General features: G+C 40.3%; 1 protein-coding gene across 1 annotated transcript in view; it reads right to left on the reverse strand.

The window, feature by feature from the left end:
• Positions 1-14,640: 14,640 nt before the first annotated feature.
• The window catches only part of STMN2 (stathmin 2), a 49,377-nt gene continuing 46,399 nt past the window's right edge, over positions 14,641-17,618 (reverse strand). Inside the window, exon 5 of the mRNA XM_059901576.1 lies at positions 14,641-14,700. Coding sequence (XP_059757559.1) covers positions 14,641-14,700 — 60 coding nt within the window. The remainder of the gene's footprint in view (positions 14,701-17,618) is intronic.

Genomic DNA, 17,618 nt, shown 5'->3' on the forward strand with positions numbered 1-17,618 from the left:
CAGAGGCACTGTAGCTGTGTGGTCCAGAAAATCAGGAAGTCGTTGTTGCCATGTAGGAGTCTAGAGACGGCAGGAAAGGCCAGTGTCCATGGTCACAGTTGTCCTGAAGTAAGGCATTGTCAGAGAAATGTGACTGCTACAAAAGATCATCTTTGCTTTTCCCACCAATTCCAGGGGGGAAAGAATGACTTCTACTTCCCTTCCACCTTCCAAATCTAATGCAAGCACATATCATTGGCAGAATCTATAGAGTACCAGGAACTCTGCTGGCAAAGAAGACAGGAAGTGTAGTTCACAGGCTTTTAGTCCTTGGGGAGAGTACAGAGGGATGAGAACGATGCTGAATGATGTTAGACAATATCAAACATACTCATCAACAATAATTAGAAGACCTATAAATCTTACTGGCTCCTTATATTGACAGAGTATATCCTTGAGTAATTTTCTCAGAAATTGGGCAGTACCTTTTATGAGTTCTTATCTATATGAAAATATCTTTATTTTGCCTTTGCATTTGATTGATCATTTGATGGATATAGAGCCCTACCTTATTTCCTCAAAACTTTAAAGATATTTCTCCTTTATCTTTTAGCATTCAGAGTTGCCAACAGGGACTCAGAATCAATCTGATTTTCACTCCTCTGTAGGTAAATTATTTTTAATTCTGTTGGCAATTTAAAGGATTGGATGTTTCCAAATTTCAGCATTTGTGCGGGTGCAGTCTTTTTGCATTTGCTCTGTTTAGCACTTAGTTGGTTATTTCTATCTGCTGATTCATGTTGCTCTGTAGTGCTAGGAAATTTTCTTCTGTTATGTCTTTATTTCCTACACAAACTGCTCCCCCTCGCACCCAAGTATTCTAGAAGAGCTCTGAGATGAATGTTGGAGCCCTCAATCCATCTTTCTTCTGTTCTTTCTTTTGGTGTCAAATCCAAAATAATCATTGCCAAGATTGATGTCAAAGAGCTTACCTTTGATATTTTTTTCTAGTAGTTTTATGTTCAAGTCTTTAATCTATTTTGAGTTGATTTTTGTGTATGGTGTAAGTTAGGGGTCCAGTTTCATTCTGTTGCATGTAGTTGTCCAGTTTCCCCAACACCTTTTATTGACGAGACTATGCTTTCCTCATTTATATTATTGACTCCTTTGCAACAAATTAGTTGAGTATATAATACATGGGTTTGTTTCTGGACTCTTTATTTGGTTCCTTTGATTTGTTTTTATGCCAAAGCATACTGTTTTGATTACTATAGCTTTGCAATATAATTTGAAATCAGGAAGCATGATGCCTTCAGCTTTGTTCTTTTTTTTTCAAGATTACTTTGGCTAGTCAGGGTCTTTTGTGGTTCCATACAAATTTTAAAACTATTTGCTCTATTTCTGGAAAAATGTCATTGGAATATTGATAGGAATTGCATTGAATCTGTAAATTGCTTTAGAGAGTAAAATGAGTTTGAGTGTGTTCCCTCTTCTTCAATTTTTTTTGGGGAAGAGATTGAATAGAATTTTCATTAATTCTTCTTTAGATGTTTCGTAGAATTTGTCAGTGAAGCCATCTGGTCCTGGGCTTTTCTTTGTTGGGAGGTTTTGATTATTGAGTCAATCCTTACTTGTTATTGATCTGCTCAGATTTTCTTTTTCTTCACAATTCAGACTTGGTAGGTTGTATGTTTCTCAAAATTTATCCATTTTTTCTAGGTTGTCCAATTTGTTAGTATATAAATTGTTTATAGTAGTCTCTTATGATCCTTTGTATTTATTGGGTATCAGTTGTAATATTTTCTCTTTCATTTATAATTTTATTTAGTTGAATCCTCCCTCTTTTTTTCTTGGTAAGTTTAGATAAAGGTTTGTCAGTTCTGTAAACTTCCCTCTTAGAAATACTCCTGTTATCCGATAAATTTTGGTATGTTGTGTTTCCACTTTCATTTATTCTATTCTTTTTCTTTCTTTTTTTGCCTCTCTGTCCTTAGGGCTCACACTCATTGTTTTAGTTCGAATACAAAGATAGTGTTGTCTAACTCTCACTAAAGCCTGGAAAGGGGAAAGGAGTCAGCTGGCCTACATACTCAAGATATATGCTCTCAGTTAAACACTCTGATACCTGGTTGCCCCACACATGTTACCTCTTGACTCTGGACTTAGAACTCCCCCCAACTGCATCTACCTCTGAAATACATGCCTTCCTCGAGCTGGATTTCTCTACAGATCTGAGTCCAACTGGTCTCCATTGTTCAAAGTTTGCTCAAAACTTCTGGCCTATTTACAGCACTTCTATTTTCTATTATTGCAATGGAATTACTCTATCTTAAATATATTTTATGCTATTTCAAGGATTTGGGGCAAAAACAATGAGAAATGAATGTATCCAACCCTCCATCTTGATCTAACTGGTGACTTCTCAATTATGTTTTCCTAAAGAAATAGTCCCTTAAACCATTTATGGTGTTGCTCAAATAAGAGGAGATCACCCTTTGCTTTCAGAATTTTAATTAAAAAATTGATTTTCAAAATATGTATATTCAAAATTATTATCCTGCATTTACAACACAACAACTAAAAAGTTATTGTTCTATCTGTTCTGATACATTTTGTGCAGACCTACTCAATGACAGAGAAATCAATTTGTTAATCCTTTGAGATTACTTTTGATTCTGAATTTTTGTTTTGTTTTTTTTACTCTCCGTACTTTTAAAATGTTGTCATCAGCCATGTTTTTGGGCTGAGCTGTGAAAGGAGGAAATGAATCAAATCATTAAGAAAATGGAAATGTTCCCTTTGTTTCATTCATTTTCATTGTTTTTTTTGTTTTTTTTTTACACTCCACAAATGTTTTCAGGCACTCTGTTAAATGTTGGGAGGAGAGAATCATGGTATTTTCCAGAAACTAAAGAAAGTAAGGTTGTTACATAGATTATAGGGCTATGATGATAAGACATGAAAACAGTGAGACCACAAGTTTGTAAATTACACTAAGGAATTTAGAATAACTTCAGGGCAATGAGAAGCCACCAAAATATTTTAAGTGGAGAAGTGACCCAATCAGATATCAATTTTATGGATTCCCACCTTGGCTGTAGTATGTAGAACATACTAGAAGTGGGTAAGATTTTTTCTTTGCAAAAGACTGTCCTATTCTTACATGTTTTTCTTGCTCTTCTCTTCCATTTGCTGTTAGATTCATTTTACAAAAATGAAAACCTAGCCAAGAGATTACAAACCAGTTTAATAAGAAGGTTGCATGTGATTCTGTAATAGATCTTCTATAATGGACATTCTATAATTGCTAGAGTTTAATAGATTTCCCCATCCTTTTTGTGATAATTTATAACTAGGCTTAGTTTATAGCTCTGGACTAGAAATGATGTTTCTTTCTTCTGTAACCATCAATTTCATATTGAATGTATGAAACATTAAAAGTTTCCCAAAGAGGTATTACTCAAAATGTTAAACTCTAGGGGAAACTTTGACTTACTCTGTTCCTCCTCATTATTTCTTTTTAGTATGTAATTTGGTAATTAACTGTCCATCTCCCAGTAGATAATGAAAAAGACATATAGGCAAAATATTGTGGTTACACAAGTGCTTGTTAATGAGTAAACAAATAAATTACATATAGAAGGTTGCTGACAACTGCTTAAATTTATAAGTGATTCTTATTGTTGTGTTAAATGTTGTGTTCCTTCAGCAGAATAAGTATATTTTACTCATATGTTTGGGCTTTGTGGCTACAATAACTGTGAGTGGAAATATATTTGTTTAATGCCCTACTCTGTTCCCAAAATCATCTGAGATATTTATATTTGTAAATATAAGCCCTCATTGCAGGCAAAGAAGTGTTTGAAAGCTAAATCTGTAACAAAACTTATATGAAAATCAAAGTGGGGCTTCCCTGGTGGCGCAGTGGTTGAGCATCTGCCTGCCAATGCAGGGGACACGGGTTCGAGCCCTGGTCTGGGAAGATCCCACATGCCGCGGAGCAACTGGGCCCGTGAGCCACAATTACTGAGCCTGCGCGTCTGGAGGCTGTGCTCCGCAACAAGAGAGTCCGCGATAGTGAGAGGCCCGCGCACCGCGATGAAGAGTGGCCCCCGCTTGCCACAACTAGAGAAAGCCCTCGCACAGAAACGAAGACCCAACACAGCCATAAATAAATAAATAAATAAAAATAACGACTGTGGAGTTTTCATGTGTTGCCCTTTCTTAAAAAAAAAAAAAAAAATCAAAGTGGCCTGGGTGTAATTATAAAATGTCTTTCAAATAGCTGTTTGTGATGAGTTTAACATAAAGTTCATGACAGAAAAGTTTGCATTTCAGTTCCTTCTAGATAAAAAATAACCAAAGTAACTAATACTTTATAAATAGTAAGTACTACTTCCTAGAGGTTAGGCTTTTTTTTAGCCCTTAAAGTTGCTAATTCATTTAATTTTCACTATAACTTTATGAGGTCGGTACTACTATCCTCCTCCATTATATCTGAAGAAACAGAGGCAGAGGGGTTAAGTTATTTGTTTACTGACACCTGACTGATAAGTAACCAAGGTGGGATTTGAACCCACACACTTTGGTCCCATGTTATTGGCCAGCACACCATGTTTCTACATTGTTAGAAGGCTATCTCAGTAATCCCAACAAATGATGATGGTAGATTAGACAAAGGTGATAAAGTATCTATCTATCTATCTATCTATCTATCTATTATCTATCTATCAATCATCTATTTATCTATCTATCTATTGATTCTGAGAATAGAGTCAACAAAATTTTCTGATATTTGCCTATGGAGTATGAGAGAAAGAAGGGGATCAAAGATGACTACATGGTTTTTGGCTGAGCAATTTAAAGGATGAAAATGTAAGAGAATGGGGAGTGGGATTTGGGGGGAATATTGGAAGTTCTGTTTTGGGCATGTTAAGTTGAGGTGCCTATTATACAAATATACAAATGGAGATGCATGCAGTATATACAAATGAAGATGTTGAGGGTCAGTTGGCTATATGAGACTGGAGTTCAGGTGACAAATATAGATCTAAAAGTTTGGGAGTTGTATGCATATAGATGATGTTTAAACTTTGAGACTGGTACAGACCACTAAGGGAATAAGAGTGAAAGTAGATCAGACCAGGGACTGATCCCTGGGACACTCCAACACTTAGAGGTTGGGTAGAAGAAGAGGGTCCAGCAAAGGAGAAGAAGAAGCAGAAACACTGAGATGAAAGCCAAAAAAAAATCCGGGGTAGTTAAAGCCAAGTGAAGGAAGATATCATGGAAAAGAGAATCATCAGTTATGTCAAGTAATAGGTCAAATAAGATGAGGGTTGAGTATTTACCATTGGATCTGGCACCCGGAGATCATTGGTAATTTGACAAGAACAGTGTAGGTATAGTAGAATGTGGGTAAAAGCCTTATTGGAGAGGGTTCATGGGAGAAGAGGAGAGAAAAGATAGTGAAGGGAGACAATGCTTTAGGAGTTTTGCTGCAAAAGGGAGCAGAGAAGTATGTCAGTAGCCGGTGGAAAAATAAATAGAAAAAATTTTTTAAAGTGGGAGACATAATAGCATGTTTTTATGCTGACACTGTAGAAAGAAAAAAATGATGAAATAAGAGGGAGAGGAGAGAATTCCTGGAGCAATATATCTGAGCTTGTGAGAGGAGATGGGATCTAGCACACAAATGGAAGGGCTGGCTTTGGATAGCTCATCTGTAGTAATAGACAGGAAGGCAGACATAAGTGTGGTAGGTGGATAGATGTGTTGGTGGGAGTTTGTGGAAGTTATCTTCCAATTACTTCATTTGCTCAGTGAAGGAGAGTCATAAGCTGAGTGTGAAGATAGGGGAGGTGGTATTAGAAGCTTGAGGAGGTTTAAGAGAGTATAAGAATAAAATTAGAGTAATAAAGTGTGATTTCCTGGAAAAATTAAGGGCTCACTTGGAGTTCAAGTTCGTGAATTTAAAGATAGACGAGTGAGAATAGCTGTGTGATTTCTACAGCTGTGTTCATCTGCATGGGTACAGCATGGATTAGATGGAGAGTTAATTTAGCTCGGGTGTGGGTTTGGCCAACTGAGAACAACCCATTAAATGGAGGGAGTTGTAGGGATGTGTAAGAGAGGGAGTGCAATAATTGCCCATGGAAAATAAGCTGGTAAGGAGGGAAGGGATGACTGAGAAGGATAAGGAACATGAAGAGGTTCTATCAAGGAATTGGAGTCTCAGTGTGACTGAAGGATAGGAATCAAAGTACCAAAGGGATTCAGCTAGAAAAAGGAGGTGGTAATCAAAGAGCGCGATGATAGAATGGAGATAATGGGGGGATTATGATTATTGATAATAACTGATCATAATATGATTATTGATAAGGTCTAGGGAATAACCAGGAGACTAGGTGACTGAGGAGAAGTTGAGGATCTAGATCCCTAGAGGAGGAGAGGTCAAAGAGCTCAGAGCAGAATGTGGGAGCTTCATCCATGTGGATATTATCATGAACACAGAAATAGAGTTGAAGAGAGTAACAGTGATCCAAGAACTAAAAAACATAGAGAAATGAGGGAACGTGACCTGGGGGTTTGTAGTGCACCCCAACAATGAAGACAAGAGGTTGAATAGTCTGGTGACATGAGATGCAAGAGTGGGTATTTCAGGGAGGAGTTAGAATGGTCTGAATGTGGAAAACAAGAACACACACTCCTTGAGAAGCCTACAGGGGAAGCAGAATCCCCAGGGGAGAGAAGGAAAGACATTGTTTCCAATGGGAATTTCCATTGGGAAAGACATTGTTTACGTGGGGAATTTAAGGCTTAAAGGAGACAATGCGCGTACAGTATTCGGCACGTAAATGCCAGGAATTTTGTTGTCACCAGACCCTGAGAACTGTGCCCTTTGCTGTACTTTCCCATTTTGGAAGAGAGTTCAGTTAAACTCCATTTCCTCAGGAACAAATGGGAACTTCAGGCTTCAGAGCCCTGGACTAGCTGCTGCTTTAAGTGGCCTGACCTTAGGGCAGAATCTGCAGCCCACGTGGTGTGACCTGCTGGGACCAGTGTTGCTTTCATGGAACGTTGCTGAAAGTGTTACCATTAAATTCCTAATTAAAGAGTTGCCTCCAAGTGATTTTATTCTGTTTTTCTCTATGGTTAGATGTTAAAAAGTTTTCCCTTTTTTGCAGAGGTTTATTTTTCTGATCATCTAAAATCGTTTTGTATACCTAAAGGTTAATTTCAAGCTCAAATAATTTGAAACCAAGAAGACACTCTTAGACTATAGAGGAAGGAAAGAAGATGGGAACTCATATTAAGCGTTGAATATGCCCAGCACTGCGGTAAGTATTCTTCTCATTTGAATTCATCCATTCATTTTGTTCATTCATTCATTAACTCACCAAAAGTGTGTGTGTGTGCGCGTGCGTGTGTGTGTGTATTGAACCCTTGCTAAATACTAGGGATTCAACAATAAATTAGAAAAAGACTCTCTGCTTTGGAGGAGCTTATGGTTAAATGAGAGAAACAGCTAACCAAACAGAAATTATAAGATAGTGGGATATATGTTAATAATAATTATGGAATATTTACTATGCACCAGGTGCTGTGTAAAGATCCTTTACATTAGCTCATTTAATCTTGTCAGCAGTCTTCTCAGACACTACATTAATCATCTCATAATAATGTTGTGTTGGGGCTTCCCTGGTGGCGCATTGGTTTAGAATCTGCCTGCTAATGCAGGGGACACGGGTTCGAGCCCTGGTCTGGGAAGATCCCACATGCCGCGGAGCAACTGGGCCCGTGAGCCACAACTACTGAGCCTGCGTGTCTGGAGCCTGTGCTCCCAACAAGAGAGGCCGCGATAGTGAGAGGCCCGCGCACCACGATGAAGAGTGGCCCCCGCTTGCCGCAACTAGAGAAAGCCCTCGCACAGAAACGAAGACCCAACACAGGCAAAAATAAATAATAAATAAATAATAAATTTAAAAAAAATTAAAAAAAAATAATGCTGCGTTACAAACCATTTCAAACCTCGGTGGCTCATGACCATAAATATTTACTTTTCTTTCATATATATATACATTTTTCCTGTTTCAGAGTGTTGGTCAGCTGGGCTTGGCTCCAGGCTTTTGACTGGGTTCGGGTCTGCTCACGTGCCTCCACATTCTCCTTGTTACGGCAGCTCCTCCAGGACATGTCTCCATGACAGGTCATAGGAGTATAAGCTGGCAAGCCTCTGCTCGGTTAAAGCCTTGACTCATGGCAAATCCAGTATTATTCCATTGGCCAAGGTCTGATGTGTAGTCAAGCCCAACATCAGTGGGTGGGGAAATGTACTCTGTCTTCTCCAGTGAGAGGTCCTGCCGTCACATGGAAAGAGTGAAGAGCTGAGACAATGATTCAGCCAACTATAGACGTTTACTATGAGATCATCCCCAGCTTACCGGTGAGGACATTTAAAGAAGATAAGCAATTTGCTCAGGGTCCGAGAGCTAGGGACCTTAATCTCCAGAGCCCATGCCTTTGACCACTACGCTATTTTGCACAGGGTGCTTTGGGAGCACATAGGTGATGCAGCTCACCAACCTATTGGGGTGTGAAGTGTTCAAGGACGGATCTGTAGGGAAGGAAGGGACTGGAGCTTATCCTGAGTAGTATTTGGCCAGACTGGGAGTTTAGTAGCAAAGGGGCCATTGGTAGTGGTGAAAGCAGTTTCACTGGAGAGGTGACAGCAGAAGGCAGACGGTGGTAGGTTGAAAGGTGCTTGGGAGGTGAAGGAAGAGAAACAGGTTCTAGAAGCTTGACTAAGATGGGTAGAAAAAAATATGACAATAGGATTGGAATAGGATAGAAGATAGCATTTTTTTTTTTTTCTTCAGAGACCTGAGTGCTTAGTGCTAACCTGAGAGTTAGTAGAGAGGCCCCGCTGGATTAAAGTTTGGCCTCCATCACATCTTTGCCCCTCCATACAAGATGACCCCGCTGGATGGTGGGAGGTGAGGGACAGAGAAGAGTTGAATGTGACTCAAAAAAGAGGGAGGGGGGGACTTCCCTGGTGGTCCAGTGGTTAGGACTCCACGCTTACATTGCAGGGGGCACGGGTTTGATCCCTGATTGTGGAACTAAAATTCCACATGCCATGAAGTGCAGCCAAAAAAAAAAAAAAAGAGAGAAAGAGATAAGATCATTTCAATGATTGTATGTGCCATTGCATATAACATGTAGGGTAGCTCAGTGTCTGTCATGTAGCCTACAGAATTGAATTGATACATTTATTTAACTAGTATTTAGGAAACATCACAAGCAGGTTTTAAAAGACTTTCTGGAAGTCCCCATTAATTGAAATGGAATCCTTCACAATATTCCATGCTTGTGTCAGATTAGTCAAACGTATTATTTCCTTTCATACACAAAAGGGTCTACTGAAGCCTCAGTCATGGGAATATGTGTGTTAGGCAAATAACTTTTAGAGGTAGTTGGCACAAGTATGTATGTGAAGATTTTTGTATGCTAGAATTTGTATAAGGTTTTTAACTTTTTGCTCTCTTATCTTTTAAAACAATGCAGGTGACTATAGTTCAAAATAAACCAATGAAAAAATTCAATTTGCCTTTTCGTATTTGAGATAAATAGTTCAGTTGGTTAGGTCAGGCCTCCTTCCCAATATCATAGTGTTAAATGGTTTCTTTGCCATTTAAGACTCAAATGAATTGAAAATATGTAAACCACTTGAAAGCTGTTGAAACATTCAATTCAGACTGGGGATGATGTGGTTGGCTAAAAGTTACGGTGTGTGATGGTAAAAAGAATTTCAATTCATTAATAGTTATTAATGAATAACAACCTCAAAGCTCAACGGCATAAAACAAACAGAGTTCACCCCATTCCTGATACGTGTCTCTCACAGATGGGGGCTGAGCTTTGCTTTATCTTCTTCCAGGTCGTGGTAGCAGGGGGAAATCAGGCATGGTGAATTGTGAGTTTCCTCTTAAGTTTTCCACCTGGAAGGGGCACAGGTTACTCCCGCACAACATGCACTGAGCAAAGGGAATTACACAACCACGCCTAACTAGAAGTGTCAGGGAAGCAATCAATCCCAGAAAAAAGAAGCCAGAAATATTTAGTGAATAGCACTAATGACAAACAAATGGAAGGTATCCTAGCTGTCATTAGCACTGTTCTCTAATTCTGTCGGTGGTCTGTACTACAGGTTGTCATATACTCTGTTTGTCCTTCCAGATTCTCTTTCTGCCTTTCTTCATCCTGCTCAGCCCCAGAGGCTGACTTCCACACACTGCATCACCTGGGCTCCCTTGCCCTCTGGTTTCTTTTTGGATTTGGCCACTGCGAGTCCTTGGCTACAGATTGAAGAGTAAGAGAAGAAAGCTATTCTATTCTGTGGATCCCTCCTTGCTGGGCTGCATTTGTTAGAAGCTGAATTCCTCTCTTTAAGGTCATAACCCCTGATCAGACAGCCTTCTACAGCTACAACTTTCTCTTGGATCTACAGGCCACAGGTGGAAATGGCTTCTCTCTGGTGGTACACACTAGGTCCTTCACCATCCTTTGTTGGTTTCTTTTAATCTGTCCACATCCTCATAAAAGAATCTTCATTAAATATACTTCATTTACCCCTTTATAGTATGCCATCTATTTCTTGCCAGGTTGAGGACTAATATGTGGGAGTATGATAGTAAAAACGTAATGAGTCTTGGATCTACAAGTTTGGTGGGCAGCAAGCTGGCAAGGAGCTGCCCAGATTCCATGGAGAGCATATTCTCCAATGCCCCAAGGGGAATAAAGGAACAGGAAGATCTGCTTAGGTGACAGAGCCAAGAGCCACGGACTGGGGAGCCCCCCTCTGGGAGTAGAATAGAGACAGAAGCAAGGAATGTTCCTTATCCCAAAGGAGGAGGACCCTCATAATGACTGGCCAATGGGTCACCAGAATTTCTATCTTCAGTGAATGCCATGTATTCCCTATTGTTCCCCTTTAGAACAAGCTTGTTTATCGTGATTATCTGTCCCCATTTCACCACCGTATATTGAATATGTTAGGGAAGATAACTTGTATTTTACATTTGTCTCTTGTCAAGAGGACTCACATCCACATCTGTCGGAGAGAGTACTGTGCACCACCCAGAGATCCTGGACATAGAGCTTGATGTCATGGACAAATGGGACTTGGGGATTTTCTATCTTAGGAACAGTGTGAGTGTACTTTACATGTGGGAAGGAGAGTCAACCTGCTATTTGGTGACCAGTAGGGTGGTAGTCATTGGTGCTGCTTACCAAATATTTCTGGCTTTCCTCCTTCTGGGCTTCTGATGGGATGGAACTTTTCCTGATCATTTGGAATTAAATGTGGTTATATCACTTACTTTGACCAATGAAATATAACTGTGCTACTTCTGGGAGGAAGCTTTAAGAGAGCCAGCACGTGATTGGCCATGTTTACACTTTTCCTCTTCTACGGTGGCCATCGATGTTCCAGATAGAGGCAGTCCTTGTAGGCCTTTGGCCCCAGAGTGAGCAGTGAAACAGAACAGCGTCCACTGTGACTCATGTTGGACATGTCCAGCAGGAGAAGGAAATAAACTTCTGTGGTTTTATTTCACTGAGATTTGGGGGGTTTTATTACAGAGCAAGTTAGGCTCTTGTGATTGATATTGTAGTGAAGATAGTTCTAGACAGAGAGTACAGCATATGCATGGAGGCCAGAAATTTCACGTCATTGGTATGTCAGGATGCATAGTTTGGTGTCTAAGGAAAATGACATTCTTGAGAAAAGAGAGGTGTGTTGGGGACAATTTAATGTCATGTAAAGAAGTGCAGATTTTATTCTGCTGGTAAAGGGGAGGCGGTAGTAGAATGTGGGAGAGACCTGATCAGCGTGTAGAGGGGGCTGTAGACTGGCACAGAAGAGACTTGTTAGTTGGCTCTTGTAAGAGTCTAATAGCATCCAAATTAAGACAGTGTTTATGAAAGCAGAAAAGCAAGGAATGAGGGGCAACTTGGAAGTCAAATCAGTGCTGCTTGATGGTCACTTGGAGGTGGGCAGTGGAGACAGAGAGGAATCTAAGATGATCTGGGATAATTTGGGGGAGCTTGAGGATGTTAGTTTTGCTTTAGGCTCTGTGTTTGCCTTAGCAGTTTTCAGCAAACTGCCTGATTAGAAGTCAAGGACCGTTGTCCTGTCCAGCCTGGGAATGCAAGAGGTGATTGCTTGCTAAAGTCAAGGGTGCCATGTCTCCCTTCTCATTCTCTCCCTCAGTGGGAGGGGTGGCGGGAGGGGTAGAGTACGGCTATCAGTGCATTTTTACTTCTGCTTTCTCCTCTGAAGTGTTGTGAAGTCTGGTGCCTGATCCAGGGAAGAGAATAACATTTATCAATCCTCCACTGTTTCACACATTTTTGAGAGTAGAAGAGATGAGAGGAGGGTGAATCTTCAAATCAATGGGATTATGTGAGTTTTCTTTAAAGAACATTTCAAAGTCATATACACAATTTAAACGTAATCCTGAGGAAATCCAGGGCTTAATCACAGGTTCTGGCCCAGTGGAAGCCCTTCAAGTAATGTTTACTGAATTAAGCAACATAAAAATCTGTGTGAAAGTATAGTTTACTTTATGCTAATCAGAAGCTCTGATTGACTTCTCAAAGGAAGATCACGGAATTCATGTTTTTAAGGATGTGTATCAATGGTTGCAGTGTTAGATGCCCACAAATAAAGGATATTCAAGATAGGGACCAGGTGGCCTCCACCTTAAACTTGGCTTGTTAGAACTCCTATGGGCAGTAGCTCAGTTTGCTTACTCATAAGTCTGTGTGGTTTCAATTATTTATGATTTTCTGCTAAAACTGGATGTGGTTCCTTTGGTCCTGCAGTATCCATCTGGGTCATTGACGCGCCCCCGCTGGGTCCGTGTGTGCAGTGTGTTTATTGGCAGTGCAAAATTCGGCAGTATGGCAGGGAAATCACATTTTAACAGGCTGGGGAAGGTGTCCTGTGGCCGCGTGGGAGAACGTGAGGTGGTGCCAGGAAGCTTCCAAGCTCTTTGAGAGGGGCTCTCTCCTGCAGAATTATCAGTCTGAACCTGTGGTATCTCCTTCAATTTTGAATGTTTTGAAGGGGAACAGATTGCAGCCCTCTCCTGCTGTGTTGGCCCATCAGAGGGAGAGAGAAAAGTGATGCTTCCTGCTGCTCCAGAAGGGAAGTGAATCAGCAGGGCCCTGGTTTCCTTCAAACTCTAATTACTGTCTTTGCTTCTGAGATTGCCTAATCCAACGGCCACCCTTTTAAAATCTGAACTCCAGGGTCAGACACACGGAGGGGCAAGAGAACAGACCAAACCTGTATTAGTTCACAGAACTCCAATTCTTTATTAATCACAGCTTGCTCACAATGACATACAGGAAAATAGCACTAATGAAGAGTAAATATGCAGGCAGCAACCTTCGGGAGTTGGGAGTTGGGGGAGAAACGACTTCAAAACTGCGATAGGTACTTATGGTGGGTATCTGTTGATTCTCTCAGTTGGCACAAACGCCCTGCCTAGCCCCCTTGACTGCATCAGCCCTCATAGATGGAGTAATATATATAAATATTTTTTAAATAGGCAGGATTGCCTCACACTGGGGAAGAAAGACCAGCTTAAGTGAAAGTCCGCAGTGTTTTTGATTTTGTTTGCGTGTGTGTTTGAATGCAACAATCAGCTCACAGTTTCCAAGTGGAAAAATATTCAGTAGCATCATGTACTTGTACTATAGGTAAGAGCTTAAAATGAACATCACCAATCATGGCATCCACAAATAAGCCACCTGACACATTAATTCATTCCATCAAAAGAACTTAAACTAGAGAATAAGCCCACTTCATGAAAAGCGATTTCACGGCTGCTTGAACCATTTGGGTTAGGATCTGTGTTCAGCACTTTAAAAGGTTCAGCTTTTTGCTTCTACCCAGATTGATCTCAGATCTGTCTTTTTCATCCATCCCTTTCTAAAGCCAAAGCACATTTGTAGCACATAATCCAGTAGAAGCAGAAGTAAATGCTACGAGTCGTGGTTTTTCTTAGCCTGGTTTTGTAGTTCCTAGGCAGTTAGTAGATTATGAGCGGACAAACGTGGTGATTTGTGTGGAGTTGTAATACCTGTGATCTAGGTATGGTCTCAGTCAAGTTCAGAGATTACCAAGCTGTCTAGGTCAGTAGGCAATGGTGGGTTTCTAGCACCAAAGACTGTCTATTGACCTCATTTTTCTGTTGGAATGAAAAGGGCAGGGAATGGAGTCAGACATGGGGAGCTTCAAAAAGAACAGACCTAGCAAATTCACTTGAGTGGAAAGACACAACATCAAAAGCCTGTTACAGGACATGTAAGATTATGAAATAACTTGCATAATGCAATACTTGTATTTTTTAACAAAAATGTAAGTATTTACAAAATAAGATCCAAGGTATTTTTTAAACATCAAGCAAAACATTCTGCAAAGAGACCGCATTGATTTATTTTTTTTTATTTTTGATTCTGTTTTTTGTTTTTTATAATGAGTTCTTTTTAAACCATGTCATACATTTCCCATACTGATATCGCATGATCCATTATAATATAGGCAGGGGGATTTTACTAATGGTGGGGCGTGCCATACCCTCCGTCGCTTCAGCCAGACAGTTCGACCTGGAGTTCCTTGTTCCTGCGCACCTCCGCAGCATGCCTCTCCTGAAAAACACCGAAGGGAGATGAGACATCAGGAGCCTCGCCTGGTCCACAGAGAACTAGGAGGGCCAGCCCACTAATTTGGCTACTATGCGCTTGACCGGAAGTAACCCTCTTTTGCTTCTACCGTTAGGAAATGTTCTCATTTCAAAGAAAGGAAAACGTGGAACCCAATAAGGGTCACATTACAGGAGATCATAGAAGACTAATAGTGTCTAAAAAAATTTTATCACTGTATTTGACTAAAATGATGAACAAAAGAACATATGATTAAGAGAATTTAAAAAAATTTTTTAATTTTTTGATTAGGAGAATTTTGACTATTAGAATTACTGTATAAATCCAGAGAATAGCAATAAAATATCATACTGTCTTCTCTATCATTCTGAACGGTGTTTTTCCTTTTCCCTAACATTTTAAGGGATTTATAATTGCCAGTGGACACTTTGGGAGGATAAGATGCAGGGACAAGACTTTTTGTATACTTCCTAAATTCTTAACCCCTTAGTCAAGGTCTTTCAAAACTTGAGTCCAAATGACCTCTCCAGTCTTACCCTCCACCCTTATCCTACGCCTGCTTGATTTCTCGGTTTAACGGAATTGTCTTTTCATGCACTTTTCAATGCTTGAGTTTCCTAGTCTTCCAGCTCCATCCACCAGGATAGTAAGTAAACAGACTCTTTAATCCCTGTAGCGGTTGCCTCTTTCTCCGTGAAGACTTTCATGAGACTGAAAACTATCTCACTTTCCATTTGAAAACCTGCATTAATCTTCCCTTTTTATGTGGCAGCCGTTTTATTCTAACTTGTGCTTTGGTCATTTCTGTTCTTATCTCATCAGCTCTCTTAGGCAGATGCTTATTTAGAAGCTCGCTGAGGGCCAGGGCTGCATTTTCTCACTGTTGTTCCACTTGCAGGGCCCAGCAGGTTCTCTTGTACATAGTGCATGATCAATAGATGTTTATTTACATGAGGATCTGGGGCACTAAACTTGATTTGGGAACTAAACTCTCTGAGAAGGGAACTGATAGGAAAGGTGGAATTCTATTTTTAGTACACAGTTCTGCCTTGGATGATTATAAGCACATGGGCTTGCCTATCATAGGTGATAAATAAGTGGGTGTTAAATTGAAATTGAATTTTTAAAATATTAATTGTTATTAGTATTATTTATTTTTCTATTTAGAATATTATTTATATTGCTATTTTTTTTCCCCTGCAGCTCCAGAAATTTCTTGTGGCTCTATAGCAGGGGTCCCCAACCCCCAGGCCACAGACAGGTACTGGTCCGTGGCATGTTAGGAACCGGGCTGCACAGCAGGAAGTGAGTAACAGGCGAGCGAGCGAAGCTTCATCTGTATTTACAGCTGCTCCCCATGGCTTGAGTTACCGCCTGAGCTCTGCCTCCCGTCATATCAGCGGGGGCATTAGATTCCCATAGGAGCGCGAACCCTACTGTGAATTGCGCATGCGAGGGATCTAGGCTGCGCTCTCCTTATGAGCATCTAATGCCTGATGATCTGAGGTGGAGCTGAGGCAGTGATGCTAGCGCTGGGGAGCGGCTGCAAATACAGCTTATCATTAGCGGACAGGTTTGACTGCACAGAGACCATAATAAATCAACTGCTTGCAGACTCATATCAAAACCCTATGAGTGAGTGGCAAGTGACAATTAAGCTGCATCTTACAGAATAGACTGGACACAAGCAACACACTTCGGGTGTCACTGTCTCCCATCACCCCCAGATGGAACCATCTAGTTGCAGGAAAACAAGCTCAGGGCTCCCACTGATTCTGCATTATGGTGAGTTGTATAATTATTTCATTATATATTACAATGTAATAATAATAGAAATAAAGTGCACAATAAATGTAATGCACTCGAATCATCCCAAAACCATTCTCCACCCCCCGCCCCGGATCCGTGGAAAAATTGTCTTCCACGAAACCAGTCCCTGGTGCCAAAATGTTGGGGACTGCTGCTCTATAGATTCCTTTAGTTCAGAGGCAATGATCTTGACCAGCTATAAAGTAAATCTTATCATTAAGCTCTATTAATCTCAAGGAGTCTCTGCTTATAGGTTCCTTATAATACGAAGCATTTATTCGGCACTTAATATGTACCAGTTCTGCATAGGTACAGATTTTACCTGTATTAATTTCCTTGATCCTCGAAACAATCCTGTGATGGAGGCTTTATTCTGGTGCCCATTTTACAGATGAAGAAACTGAGGCACAGAAAGGCTAAGTCACTTGCCCAAGATCACAAAACTAACGAGCAGCAGAGCTGAGACTCCAACCCAGGGAGCCTGGCTATGCAGCCCCCGTTCAACCACTGCTATGTAGCCTCAATGTGAACGTGAGGGGAAAATTTTATAGTTGTGTGGAAAAAGGTGTCTTTTCAAATGTAGGTTCTGGGAGAGAAAGGCATGTACAGCCCTACATTTCCTTCAAAGGTACAGAGTTAGAGTAAACAGGAAGTTGATTCTAGAGAAAGAGTTTAAAAGCAATTTTATTTAATTGGTTTAAATGAGCTTTTTGTCATTATTCAAAAGCCATGAAGAGAAGAGGGAAAAAGTATGTATAGAGAAATCATGTCCTGTTTGGAAATGTCACAGGGGAACTAGCATGAATGCAGCTGACTCTTCTTTCTTTTTGTTCTGCTATGGTGAGGAAAAAGATGCCATAAAATCTTTTTCTCATGCAGAAAGAAACTAATTAGTAAGACCTGAGCTCTGACAAAAATTGAGAGAAAGCCCAGACCATCACTATGTTAGGAAAAAAACCAGCCTCAAGTCTAAAGATTCATATAAACTCAAAAGGAAAGATTATAATCAGTATTATTAGGCTACTTTGGAGCACACTTCTTATTCAGCTCAAAATTAGTTGCAAAGAAATGGATTTTGCCATAGGAAAGAACAA

Source organism: Balaenoptera ricei, chromosome 17, assembly GCF_028023285.1.
Source record: "Balaenoptera ricei isolate mBalRic1 chromosome 17, mBalRic1.hap2, whole genome shotgun sequence".
Lineage (NCBI taxonomy): Eukaryota > Metazoa > Chordata > Mammalia > Artiodactyla > Balaenopteridae > Balaenoptera > Balaenoptera ricei.